The sequence below is a fragment of the Trichosurus vulpecula genome, chromosome 3 (genome assembly GCF_011100635.1).
Source record: "Trichosurus vulpecula isolate mTriVul1 chromosome 3, mTriVul1.pri, whole genome shotgun sequence".
Taxonomy (NCBI): domain Eukaryota; kingdom Metazoa; phylum Chordata; class Mammalia; order Diprotodontia; family Phalangeridae; genus Trichosurus; species Trichosurus vulpecula.
The window spans coordinates 398689626-398703772 of record NC_050575.1 but is presented as its reverse complement, the minus strand read 5'-3'; the positions used below and the strand labels follow the sequence as shown (position 1 = coordinate 398703772).

At 40.9% G+C, this 14147-nt stretch overlaps 1 protein-coding gene across 1 annotated transcript in view; it reads left to right on the top strand.

The window, feature by feature from the left end:
• Window positions 1-14147, top strand: part of HYDIN (HYDIN axonemal central pair apparatus protein) — a 455510-nt gene that overhangs the window by 370244 nt on the left and 71119 nt on the right. The window contains exons 59-64 of the mRNA XM_036750079.1: window positions 1317-1468; window positions 1570-1759; window positions 8040-8142; window positions 8376-8654; window positions 9720-9862; window positions 13801-14019. Coding sequence (XP_036605974.1) covers window positions 1317-1468; window positions 1570-1759; window positions 8040-8142; window positions 8376-8654; window positions 9720-9862; window positions 13801-14019 — 1086 coding nt within the window. The remainder of the gene's footprint in view (window positions 1-1316; window positions 1469-1569; window positions 1760-8039; window positions 8143-8375; window positions 8655-9719; window positions 9863-13800; window positions 14020-14147) is intronic.

Genomic DNA, 14147 nt, shown 5'->3' with positions numbered 1-14147 from the left:
CACCTGTTTGTTGAGTGGGGCTGCCCCCTCCTTTGGGTTAAGTTAGAGGCATTCACTAGTTTTGTCACGGCAGTGATGAGCCACCATCCTTCCCTGTTGAGTGGCTGGAAATGTGGTCTGTCGCTTCTTGGCGCCTACGCAAATAAAAGTGGGCAGGGGTTCCTAGAAAGAAGGAAAAGGAAAGGATTTCAATTGAACAGGCCTTTATTGAGAGCCTACGGTGTGTAGAGCACTTCATTAGAGGCTAAGGATAAGATAAGACATGTTCCTTGCCCTTAAGGAGCTGGCTCCCTGACAAGGAAGAAGATAGGACGCAGACCCACATTAACTATATCATCTTAGAGTCTTACAATATGAGGAACTCAAGAATGCTTGGGGAGATTTTTCTCATTGTTCTTGGGTCACAAAACCCCTACCCAGGAAATCTAGGGGAGGGGTGGCTGCAGATATGATATTCCCCAGTATCTAAAATGTACTCCCCACCTGCACAGTTCACAGTATTACAGAAAGAAAAAATTATATCAAAAGGAGAAAGACCCAAAGGAGAGCTTTGGATGAATGACTATTAATTCTAAAGATATATGCCCATTCCCAGAATCCCTCAGTACTGTAAGTAGTGCCCTGCCAGGTTCTTTGTCCTTTCCTACCTCACTGCCCAAGGTGGGGGTGGCAAGGAGCATGAGGACCGAGGCTTTCTCTCACTCCCTCCCTCTCCATCTCCCTACCGTTTTTTATAACTCTCCCTAAGTCTGTGATCTACACCATTCCTCAAACAAAGAAAGGACAAGGCTCTACAGTTCATTAGAAGCTAGCTCCTTCTTGTGAAATAGAGGCAAAACCTCCAGAGTTTTCCAGAAATCCTCCCAGCCCCTGCCTTCCCTCGCCACCATTGCTATGCGCACTTCAGGTGGGCACCATTTTCTTCTTTCCCATAATTAAAATCAAAGAGGAAGGGGAAAGAGAAAAGATTCCAGGACTTAGGACAATTTTAATTTAGCATAAATCATGATAAGAACATGAAGAGAAAATGCAAACCGGGTGCTTGTGGGGTCTGAGGAGAAATGGATCGTTGCTGACTCAGGGCATTTGGGAAGGGTTCTTGAAGGAGGGGTATTTGGATTGAACTTTAAAAGATGAGTAAGAACTCAATAAATGGATAGTCGACGCATTGCACCCACAAAGAGCACTCTGAACAGAGGAAGAGGGGGGACAGTGGGAAATGCCCACAGTGTCCAGCTCTAGCTATAAAATATATCGGTGCGGGGGGGAGGGGGGTGGCCAGGAGCTAAGATGCCCTCGTCACCTTATCTCCCTAGGCTGTGGCTCGCATAAATGACATCTTTGAAGTGGAGCCCACCAAAATGTGCATCGCCAGCCACTCCCAAGCTTTCGCCACCGTGACCTTCACTCCACAGACAATGCAGTCCTATCAGTGTCTCTTTGAAGCCTCCTTAGACGGTCTGCCCAAGTAATTCTCATTCAGGTCCTTTTCCTGAGGGGGGGTGGGGACTGTGGTGTCCTCGTGTCACCATCCTCACTGGCAAATTGGTGATTCTTTGCTCCCCACAGTTTCCTTTCCAAGACCCGAAACCTCACATTTGATATCATCGGGGAAGGAAACCTACCTCGAGTGACTGTTTTGCGGCCCATTCTCTATAACCAAAAAGGAAACCCTCTCATCCTGTTTAAGAGGCTTCTGGTCGGCCAGACAGAGAAGCTCCCTCTCATCCTTAAGAACTATGGAACTATTCCTGCCCAGGTAAGCCCCTCGGAGAGAGAGATCTATCATAGAAGAAAGATTTTGAAAGCTCAGAGGGAAGAGTTAATTAAAGATTCCTAACTTTCTTCTCATAGTATCTCTCACCTATCTGTAATTCAATGTCTAGATTTGAATAAACTTCATTCATGTAGTAAATATTAACTCAATACCATTCTGAATAAAACATGGCACAGAGTCATGATACAAGGACTTATAAAACAATTCCTGTCCTCAAGGAGTTAACAAACTGCACATCTAAGCAAAGACTATATTCTAAGTGTTAGGAATGGTATAAGCAAAGAGCTTATTAGGAGCTCAAAGAAAAGAGACTTCTAGCTCGGGTGATAGGGAAAGTTTCCTGGAAAAGATAGCATTTGAACTGGGTCCTGAAAGATGGATTGAACATTACAGATGAGGAAATGGAGTCCCCAAAAAGTGGAATACTACTTTCCCAGAGCACAGTATATAGTACCTGTTCAGTAAAATGTTATTGATATGGTCAATTATCCTGATAATTTTCCTAATATTGAACAAACATAAATCTCACTTGTGTGTGATCATAGTGTATGATCCTTGCGATATGTTGCTGTAATCTCCTTGCCATTATTTTCTTTAAAATTTTTGCATCAATATTCATTAAGGAAATTGGTTTACTTTCTCTGTTTTTGTTCTCCATAGTTTATGTATCAGCATCATATTTGTATCATAAAAGGAATTTGGTAGGACTCTTTCTTTACCTATTTTTTCAAATAGTTTGTATCATATTGAGATAAATTGTTCCTTAAATAATTGGGTAGAATTCACTTATGACTCCAACTGGTCCTAGGGATTCTTTTCTAAGAGACCTCGTTGATGTCTTCTTCAATTTCTGTTTCTCAGACAAGGTTATTGAAGCATTCTATTTCATCTTCTGTTAATCTGGGCAGTTTATATTTTTGTAAATATTCACCTACTTTACTTAGTTTTACTGGCATGTAATTAGGCAAAATAACTCCTAATAATTGCTTTAATTTCATCTTGATTTGGTGCTGAATTTTTGATACAAGTAACTTGATTTTCTTCTTTTTTAAATCAAATTAACCAATGTTTTATCTATTTTATTGGCTATTGTTGGGTTAGGTTGGGTTTGGTTTTATAAAAACCAGCTCCTAGTTTTACTTATTGGCTCAGTTTTTTTCTTACTTCAATTTTATTAATCTCTCTTTGATTTTCAGGATTTCCATTTTGGTGTTTAATTGAGGGAGGAGTTACTTTGGGTTTTTTTTTTAGCTTTTTAAAAATTGCATGTCCAATTCATTGCTCTTTCTCTCTTTTATTGATGTATGTATTTAGAAATATAAATTTTTCTCTAAATACTACTTTGGCTGTATCCCACAAAGTGCAGAATGTTGTCTCATTGTTGTCATTCTCTTTAATGAAATTATTGACAAATCTATGATTTGTTCTTTGACCCACTCGTTCTTTAGGAATAGATTATTTAGTTTCCAATTCATTTTTAATGTATGCTTTCATGGGCCTTTATTAAAGGTAACTTTTATTGAATTATGGTCTGAAAATGGCATATTTAATATTTATGATTTTCTGCATTTAGTTGTGAGGTTTTTATGCCCTAATATGTGTTTAGTTTTGTGAATTCGCCATACACAGCTGAGAAAAAGGCATATGCCTTTCTATTTCCATTCAGTCTTCTCCAGAGATCTTTCATACCTAACTTTTAAAAGGTTATATTCCTCTCCTTTATGTCTTTGTTATTTATTTTATGGTTAGATTTATCTAGCTCTGAGAGGGAAAAGTTGAGGCCATCCTCAACTAGGATAGTTTTACTTCCTATTCCCTCCTATAATCCATTTAAATTTTCCTTTAAGAATTTGGATGCCATGCCATTTGAAGCATATATGTTTCGTGTTTATATTACTTCATTGTTTATGGTTCCTTTTGGCAAGATGTAGTTTCCCTGCCTATTTTTTTTAAATTTTGCATTCTCTGAAAACATGATTGCTACCCCTCCTGACTTTTTATACTTCAGCTGAAGTATAATGGATTCTGCTCCTGCCCTTTATTTTTACTCCATATGCATCTCTCTGTTTCAAATGGGTTTCTTGTAAACAATTTATTGTTGGATTCTGGTTTCTATTCCATTTTGCAATCCACTTCCATTTTGTGGGTGAATTCATCCCATTCACATTCATAGTTATGATTACTAACCACGCATTTCCCTCTATCCTATTTTCTTCTGTTTGTCCTTCACTTTGTCTTTTTAAGCTGTCCCTTCTCTAAAGTCTATTTTGCTTCTGACCACTGCCTCATTTTATCTGCCCTCCCTTTTATCACTTTCCCCTTTCTCTTATCCCCTTCCCCCCAAACACACACACACTTCCCTATTTGATAAGATAGATTTCTATTGCCAATTGAGTATGTATATAAATTTTCCCTTTTTGAACCAATTTCAATGTAAGTGAGGTTCAAGCATTACCCACACCACTCCACCATCATTTTCCCTTCACTGTAAAAACTCTCCTTTGCATGTCTCTTTTATGTGAGATAATTTTTCCCATTCTTCCTCTCCCTTTTCCCTTCTCCCAGAGCATCCCACATTCTCACCTATCCATTTTTTACATAATTCCAACATAATGGACTCACCACCATACCATCTTTCTATGTAGAATCCTTCTAACTGCACTAATAATGATAAAGTTCTTAGAAGATACTTGTATCATCTTCCCATGTTTAAATGTAAACAGTTTAACCTTATTGACTCTTTTATGATTTCTCTTGCATGTTTACCTTTTTATGCTTCTCTGAATCTTGTATTTGAAAGTCAAAGTTTCCATTTAGCACTGGCCTTTTCATCAGGAGTGCTTGAAAGTCCCCTATTCCATTAAATACCCATTTTTCCCTTGAAGAATTATACTGTTTTTCTGGTAGGTTATTCTTGGTTGTAATTTCAGCTCTTTTGCCCTCTGAAATATCATATTCCAAGACCTCTGCTCCTTAATGTGGTAGCTGCTAAATCTTGTGCGATCCTGACTGTGGCTCCATAGAATTTGAATGGTTTCTTTCCTGGTGCTTGAAGTAGTTTCTCTTTGACCTAGGAACTCTGGAATTTGACTACAGTATTTCTAGGAGTTTTCATTTTGGCATCTCTTTGAGAATCCTCTAGTTCTGGGATATCAAGGCAGTTTTCTTTAATAATTTTTTAAATATGATTCTAGACATTTTCTTTGATCATGGCTTCCAGGTGATCCAATAATTCTTAAATTATTTCTCCTTGATCTATTTTCCAGATCAGTTGTTTTTCCAATGAAATATTTAACATTTTCTTCTATTTTTCATTCTTTTGACTTTACTTTATTATTCCTTTCTGACTCACAGAGTTTTTAGTTTCCGCTTGCCCAATTCTAATTTTTAAGGAATTATTTTCTTTAGTGAACTTTTGTACCTCATTTTCCAGGTGGCCAATTCTGCTCTTTAAGGGTTATTTTTATCAGTGAATTTTTGCATCCCTTTTTCCATTAAGTCAATTCTATTTTTTAAGGTATAACTTTCTTCAGTATTTTTTTGTGCCAACCAAGCTGTTGATTGTCTTTTCATGATTGTCTTCCTTTGCTTTCCTTTCTTCACCTAATTCTTTTTCTACTACTTTTTTTTTAATTTTGGAAATCATTTTTAGCTCTTCCAGGAATTCTTGTTGGGCTTTTATCCAATTCTCTCTTTTTTCCTTTGGAGGCTTTGATTATAACTGTTTTGACTCCATTGTCTTCTTCTGAGTTTGTGTCTTGAGCTTCCCTGTCACCATAGTAACTTTTTATGGTCAGGTTCTTTTTTGTTTGTTTGTTTGTTTGCTGATTTTTCCACGCCGTTTCTTAATTTGGCACTTTATGTTAATGCCGGACTCCATTCTTAGTATAGGGAGGGGAGGGGCACAGTTTCTTCAGGCTTTTTCACACTACTGTTTTCAGAGCTGGTTCTGGGGGTTTGGAAGCTTTTGGTGCTTCCAAGGTGGTGTGATCTGGGGACAGGTGTGGTCACTGTTCTCTCAGTCTGCACTCTGGTCCTTACCTAGGAAGGTCCCCTGATCCCTTGAGATTGTAATCCTGCTCCTCAGAGATCTTCTTCTCTTGGGACCAGAAATGATGCTGTTCCTCAGGGTCCCTTACCCCTTTCGACCAGAAATGTTACTGCCCCTCAGGGTTTCCACTCCCTCTTGACCAAAAGTGCTACTCTGCACCCTTGAAGTATGACCCAGAATTGGGTATAAACCATGAAGGTGCCAAACAATATCTGGTTGTACATCCAATGCTAGCACAGGGGTATCCTATAATCTATTTCTGACTAATTGATAGGTCCCTTTACCACCTCTGGCTTGAGAACTCCTAAAGTTGCTGCCACTTCTGTCACCACCACCTAGTCGCTCCACTGATGTTTTGTCCACATGAGCTCTGGATCAGCTCCCTCTCCCATGTCACAGATTTCTCTCTCTCTGACCTCCTATGTTGTCTTGGCCTGGAAGAATGTCTCACTCTTACCTTTTGTTGGCTCTGCCACTCTAGAATTCACTTTGAGGTGTTATCTTAGAGTTGTTCGGAGGGGAATGTTGAGAGAACTCAGCTAAGTGCTTCTGTATTCCACCTTCTTGGCTTTGCCCCCTGAAGCCAACTGATGATCATCTTGATGTGCACATATGTCCTCATCAGTTCTTTAGTGAGTAAGAAGGAGCATGGCTTCCTTTAGGTCAATTCTTTCTTTTCTAGAAAAAGAAAGACCAAACAGAGCTTATTAAGGAAGGTACTGGCACTCCACTGATAAATGACATTGTTGTGCCTCATGACATTAGTTATCCCAAGGGATGTCAGCAATTAAACCTTCTCCTATAATTCGACTCCCCTCTTAAATGACAAAGTAGAAAGAGCATTAGACTCTGGGGCAGGAGACCCAAGCCCTAATAAGCTGCCCTGGGACCTTAAACAAACTAACTCCCCTTCCCGTAGCTCCCATGGAAACAAAGGGGTTGGGCTGCAGCAGAGATTCTGAAGGCCCTCAGGCAGTTGGGTGAAACTTGTGACCCCTCCTCAGAATCATGTTTTGAAATGTCCAAAATAAAATACATAAGATTACAAAGGAAACCGCTCATCTTAAAATACAGTTATCAGAACATATTTTGTTTGTTTCTTTTTGTAAAGATGCATTATTCAGCATCACGATCAACCAACAACCAACAGCACAAGTGCAAGAACAAAACAAAACAAAAACCAGGAACCTTCGTGGGAATACTTTTCACTTTCCCCAAAACAGAAAATAACCTCTTATACGATTAGTCACAAATACAGATTCATTTCTTTGGTTGATTTTTTGCCTGTACACAGAAAGTATCACCTAACACATGTTGTCTTGTGGCAGCTAAGCCCTTCCCCACACTGTGGTTGGCTGAGTTCATAAATTTGCTGTAACTTATAGCTTCCCTGTCACTTCTTTGACTCCCCTCTCCTGCTAAACTTTGCTTTCTAATAGTCATTAAAATTTTCTGCCACTGCCCTAACTACTGCTACTACTAGAACTACCATAGCAATCTTGGTTACATGATTTTTGCAAAATATTGACCCCCCCACCATAAGGGTCAGAGCTCCTGCCTCCCAAGTTTCCTCCCTTCATGGGACCAAAGTCAGAAGACTGGTTGTCATAGTTGCCAAGATCATTGTAGCTTCTACCACCTCCAAAGTTACTTCCATCATTGTCAGATCCATTGTAGCCATCTCCATTTCCACTCTATCCTCTGCCGCCGTAACTGCTGTTAAAATCACCATGAGCACCCAAGTTTCCACCACAGCCGAAGGTATCACAGCCTCCATGGCCACCACCAAAGTTTCCAGATCCACTTGGACCTCATTGAGCTTTGACAGCCACTTGGGCTCCTTAGGGAACTCTGACTTTGATGTGGTGAGAGCAGAAACAGGTGCTTCAGTAATACTCCACCAGTAGAGTCAAGGATAGAAAGCTGGTCCAGATACGTTTTTAAACAAGTTCACAGCTTTCAGATTAAGGGCTCCTGACTTAAATGATCTCTAAGGCTTCTTTTAGCTCTAAGATTCTATGATTGTTTTAGGATTAGGGTATAAAGTGTATGTGCCTGTGTGTCAATGTATATACACATATACATATATATGTGTATATGTATATAGCATTTAGCCATGAGCTTTTCAGGTACTGAACCAAATCTAAATCAGTGGCAGACCTTTAAGCTATGTCCAGAGCCTAATCTCAATCCTCTGTTTCTATTTTCCAGTTACTTGTTGATTTGAGGGACCACACCAGAGTCTTCTCCCTGAAAGGCAGGCCTACCACTAACTATATCTACATAACGGAAGAAAATAATCCTGATGAAAAATGTAAGTAGAAGAGCCGTGAGATGCAAAGGTTGCTTGGGGGAACCTAATTGGATTCAGTTAGGACTCAGGAGTTTGTGTCCTTCCCCCCAAAAAGAATCACTCTAACTGAGCTTCATTCCAAAGTGGGGGCTGCTCCCTTTCAAGTTCCCAATCCAACGCAGAAATTTTTTTAATCATTGACTTTTCTTTTCTCTAACCTGATCCTCTGCCTTTACATTCTCTTTACCTGACAGCAAAGAAAGCTCATACCGCGTCCCTCATCGTTTACCCTGGAGAGATAGCTGAGTTTGATGTTCTTTTCAAACCAAGCAGGGCAGAGAATGTGGTGGGCACCATCCATTTATCTGTGGTTAACAACCAGTATGAGGAGACCACCATTCAGTTGCTGGGAGAGGGATATGAGGATGATATCACCTTGGACAACATCCATGGACTTGCTACCACCTTCAAGCCAGACATGATGGAAGTCACTGAGATCGCTGAAGGCAAAATGATGGAGGAATTTTTGGCATGTAAGAGAAAAGGGATAGAAAGGGGATATTAGCAAAGGTTGGTTTTTAGCCTATTTTAAGAATGTTTTTTCAAATCATCTTGCCTCACTGTTGTCCACACCTATATTTCACACTCATATATATACATATATATAATACACACACACACACACACACACATATACTCACACACACCAGCAGCAGCAGCAGCACTGTCTTTCCTCTCTTATAACTTAGATTCTTGGAGAATTGCTGAGAATAGTTAGAAGTTAAGTGACTTCCTAGTATAAGTCAAAGGTGAGACTTGCGCCTAGGTCTCCCTCACTTCAAGACCGATACTGTATTTATTCCACCACCCTGCAACCAGTTACTCTGCTGCTGACTAGCAAACAGCCCTCTAGGAGATACAGTCCTGAGACTTTCCCCCAGTGAACAAGGCCCTTTACTCCAGGATTTGTGAGAAATGAAGTCCTCCATGGTCATCCCCTTGCAATAAAAAACGATCAAGTATCTTGATTACATGTTCTAGGTGTTACATAGAGAAAATAGAAAATAGTATACATATTGTTTCATGGCTGAGCCACAACTCAGGAATTTATCATTGGTTCCTTGTCAGTCCAAAATGCCTATCATGATGCCCTCGGTTACTCAGATCCCTGGTCGGTCTCACTCAGAAAGTAGCTGAGGCATCCACAGGCATGGCATTCATATCCTATTAGGCAGCAGTCAGAGGTAAAACCCAAGTCAGAATTCATATTTCCTGACTTGGTGTAATATATACTCAAACCTCCTTGGTATTCTTAGCTCTCCAAATCAGTGAACGAAGGTCTGTATTTTTCCCATACATCTATGGGTTTGAGGATCCAGATATAGTTGGGTTTTCTTGTTTATTGGTTTGTTTGTTTGGGGGTTGGGGTGGCTAGGAAGGGGCTAGAAATCTTTGCTTTGAATTTAGAGTTCTTTTTTAAGAGTCAAGGAAGTGACAACCTGGGGGAATGACTATGTGGTCAGCACCTCTGCCCTAGGAGCCACTGCTATGAGACAGTCATGGCAAGATACCAAAGCTATCCCTCTTTCTGTTCCCAGCTGCCCGGGCGGATCACCTTCAGTTTGGGGACTGTCATGTTGGCAGCATCTACGAAGTGACCTTCACAATCACCAATCGCAGCCGAGCTAATGCAGTGAGGTTTGAGTGGCCTACCATGCAACCCCTGAATTTCTCCCCACAGGTAAAGAGGAACACTTCCCCATTCCCTGGGCTCATTCAAACAGTCAACACTGCTACCATGAGTTAGCTTGAGCCCGAGCTGTTGTACACTGACTGTGAGGGTTGATTTGGTTTTTATCCCATTCTAACAAAAGGCAAGAGTATTCTTGGGCATTGGCGCCTAGGCTAAAAAGCAACCTAGTGACTGTTCCAGGCAACTGAGAAGGGGCCTTCAAGAACCAATTATCTTGAAGGCTCCTCTCTTAGTCAAGGTGTTAGATGCAACAAAGCATATGCCATCGAGTACGTTATATTTCTTGAGAAGGTTATGGGCTTAGAATGGAGTTTCATTTATCTCTTAAAGAAGCAAATGATATCTAATGAGTGAAGGTCCTAGGCCTTCCACCTTAATATAACCCATACAGTAAAACAGAGGTCAACACCACATCCTGCTGAGTTGGGCAATTTTGTCATTTCTCATCAGAGAAAAATTGCTTCTGCTCCCTCAGCCTGTTGTGAGATCTGGAGTGTCAGGAAAAGAGATGGTTTGGCCCTGTGAACTCAAGAAAGAGACTTCCTTTGACCCATAGGATCCTGCATCCTTGTGTTTCTTATGGCCACGAGACCTTGGGGAAAACCACTTAGTCTGAGCTCAGAGACAAAAACTTGGGCATACTGAGAGTGCAAAGTTGTTTCTATTCTGTACCCAGGTCTCCATTCAAGCATACAATTCTAGTAAAGCCTAGTAATGAGGCAGAAAGGTCATTTACATGTTCTGGTTTAAATGGACTAACGTTCAAACCAAGACTCACTGAAAGGCCTTGTACACGTTCCAGGGTAAATTTTCCTTTCGCCCCAGTGCAGGGCTTGAAACATCACAAATACTCCAGCAATTTTGACAAAGAAAGGCTAAATCTGTCATGTACTGTTTCTCTTTGGAGGGGTTTTCTCTCAGGCAGCAGACAGATATGTAGATATAGATATAGACATAGACATAGCTATAGATATGTACACATACATATATATGTGTGTGTTTGTGTAAATTTATTATTTTTGGCATTCATTTTTAAATTTTGAATTCCAAATTCTCTCCCTCTCTCCAGCCCCTCCTTCACCCATTGAGAAGGCAAGCAGTATAATACCAATCATACATGTGAAGTCATGCAAAACATATATCTATATTAGGCACATTCCAAAAAAAGCAAGAAAAGTGAAGTGAAAAACTTATACTTCAATTTGTACTCAGACTTCATCAGATCTCTCTCTGGAGGTGAAGAGTATTTTTCATCATGAGTCTTCAGAATTATCTTGGATCATTGCATTGATCAGAGTAGCTAAGTCTTTCATAGTTGAACATCGTTAGAATATTGCTGTTACTGTATACAATGATGTTCTGGTTCTGTTTACTTCACTTTGCATCAGTTCATATAGGTCTTCCCATGTTTTTCCAGCAGATAAATATTAAGCACTTACTGTGTACCTGACACTGAACTACATATTGAGGATATAAAGACAAAAATGAAACAGTTTTTATCTTCAAGGAGCTTACTTTGTATCAGGGAATACAATGGGTAATCAATAAATATGAATAAAACATTTAGAAAATAAATACAAGGCAATTTGGGAGGAGGGCATGAGGAAGCTTATGGTGAGTTTTGAAGAAAGAAGTAAGAGATTCTAAGAGTCAGAGGCAAGGTAAAACTACATGTGGCTGGACTACAGAGTGGTGGGAAGGAAATAAGGGATGACAACAAATCTGGAAAGGTAGATTGGGGCCAGGCTGCGAAGAATTTTCAAAGCCAGAGAGAGGAATAATTTCTATTTGATTCCGGAGATAAGAGTGAACCTTGTGTTCTATTGAGCAAGGGAGTGGCACGAACCTGAGAGAAATCACTTTGGCCATTGTGTAGAGGGGATGAACTTAAGGCAGAGAGACTAGCTGGGAGTCTACTATAAGGGTCCAAGCTAGAGACGATGAGGGAGGGTCTGAACTAGAGGGATGGCTATGTGAGGAGAGAAAATGGGACAGCAGTGAGGGGGGCAGCAAAGGCAGAAACAAGGTCTGGCAGCAGCTTGACTACGCAGAGTGAGGAAGAGAGATGCAGCAAGAGCGATGCTGAGGTCACGGACCTGGATCTCCATCATAGAAGAGGAGGATGGTAATGCCCTTGTCGGAAACAGAGAAACTGGGGAGAGAGGTGGGTTTGGTGGGGGACGATAAGTTCTTTGTTGGATTTGAATTTGATGTGCTTGTGGGACGACCAGTTCAAAATGCCCAGCAGACAGTTTGAAGTGCGTAACTGAATCTCAGGAGAGACTTAGGCCGGATATTTAGGTCTGTGAGTCATCTACACAGAGGCAGTTGTTGAACCCACAGGAACTGAACAGGTCACCAAGGAAGAGGATAGAGACAGAGAAGAGAAGGGGGAGGAGGCCACCAGGTTGGTCAAAGCTCTCATGCCTATGAACAATGAGATCAGAACCATGAGTAATCCCTGCACTTCCAGTCTGGGTGAGACTGGGAGACCCAGTCTTAAAAAATGAAAATGAAAAATAAATCATTAGAAGCTTTGGAGAGAGCAGTCTCAGTTGAGTGACAAGGTTAGATGGTTTTTGTCTTTCATTCTCAAAGAGGACCAAAATGGCATCACTATTTAGAGTCAAGTTACAGTGTGGCTGTGGCTGTGGCTGATCATATCAACATGAGCTCAGAAGTCTCTACCACAGGTCAAACACAAATAGTCCATGTGAACATTTGGGGTGGATTCTCTAAATTTGTGCATTTCATGTTTCTTTTGAGCTTCTGCAATTCTGCTTTGCTCATAAAGCATGGCACCTTCTTTGATGAGGGCACAGCAGGCTGGGCACTCCTGTACCAGTGGCTGCCATGCCATGCAATCGACTCCAAAGTTCTTCAGCGAAATCTTAAAAGTGTCCTTGTATCACTTTCTCTGTCCACCGTGTGAGCACCTTCCTTGCATGAGTTGTCCGTAAAATAGCCTTTTAGGCAAATGTATATTTGGCATTCGAACAACATGGCCAACCCATCGGAGTCACACTCCCTGCAGTAGAGTTTGAATGCTTGGCAGTTTTGCTCGAGAAAGGACCTCAGTGTTTGGCCTTATCCTGCCAGAATGTCCCTAAGACAATCCAAATGGAAGCAAATGTTTCCTTGCATGGTGCTGGTAGATGATCCAGATTTCACAGGTGATGAGGTTAGAAACCAGACTGAAAAGGGTGAAGAAGAAAGTGAGAAGAGAGAAAGTAGAGGCAAGGGATGAAAAAGGCTGTTTTCTAGGCTTTTGATTGAAAAGGGGAGAAAAGAAATCAAACAACAGCTTTAAGGGATGGTAGGATCTAGTGATAGTTTTTTTGAGGAGGGGGAGACTTGAGTGAGTTTATAGGGATCAGAGAAGGAACCAGTAGAGTACAGGGAGAAAATGAAAATTATAAAGATAGGGAGGATTGGGAAAGGCAAAATTTCTGCTGGAGAGAACAGGAGGGGATGGGATTAAGGGCATCTAGGACTGGCCTTGTAGAGCAGAGGCTGCAGTAAAAGAGGGAAGAATAGAGGATGATATCACGAAAAAGAAGATGAAGAACAGCTGACCTCAGTAAAAAGGGAGCCTAGATGATGTGTACTTGGTAGGCTTTCTTTGTCACTACAAGAAAGGCATAGATCCCTTTGTGTCCAGGGGGCTTAATTAAATCTGAAATCTAACTGTATCCAAGATGTAGAAGGTCATTTTTATAATAGAAACTGTCCTCTCTTCCATCCCTAGATGTATAGGATATTGATAAACTTGTTTCTGACCAAAAGACAAGGTGTCTTTTCACCTACATGTCCAATGGCAAACAATCTGGTTTCTATTGCAGCCTTTTAGCTTCCTCCCTTCCTACCTGAGGAGTCAAGATTCATTATGTGATTTCCTCAGATTATAATATCAGGTCCTCCCTTAGGCTGGCCACCTCCATGCTGGATGTGCTAAGGACATCACAGTGACTTTGAAATCTCGCTCAGCTGTCAGCCTCAAGAAAGCCTTGGTGAAGTGCAAACTCTCGAGAATAGTTTTCCAGCAACCTGTGGACCAGGTACCAGACTGGGACAACCACATGCGCACGGTCAAATGGGTAGATTCTACGAAGAGTCCGAACAGCAACATTCCTGCCAAAAAAAAAGTGAGTAATAACTGGGGTGAGTCAGTCAACATTTACACAGTGCTTACTGTGTACCAGGAGCTGTGCTAACATGGTTTGAAAATTACCAAACTAAACTTTCAAATCGATAGCTAGTCAAAGGCCATTGG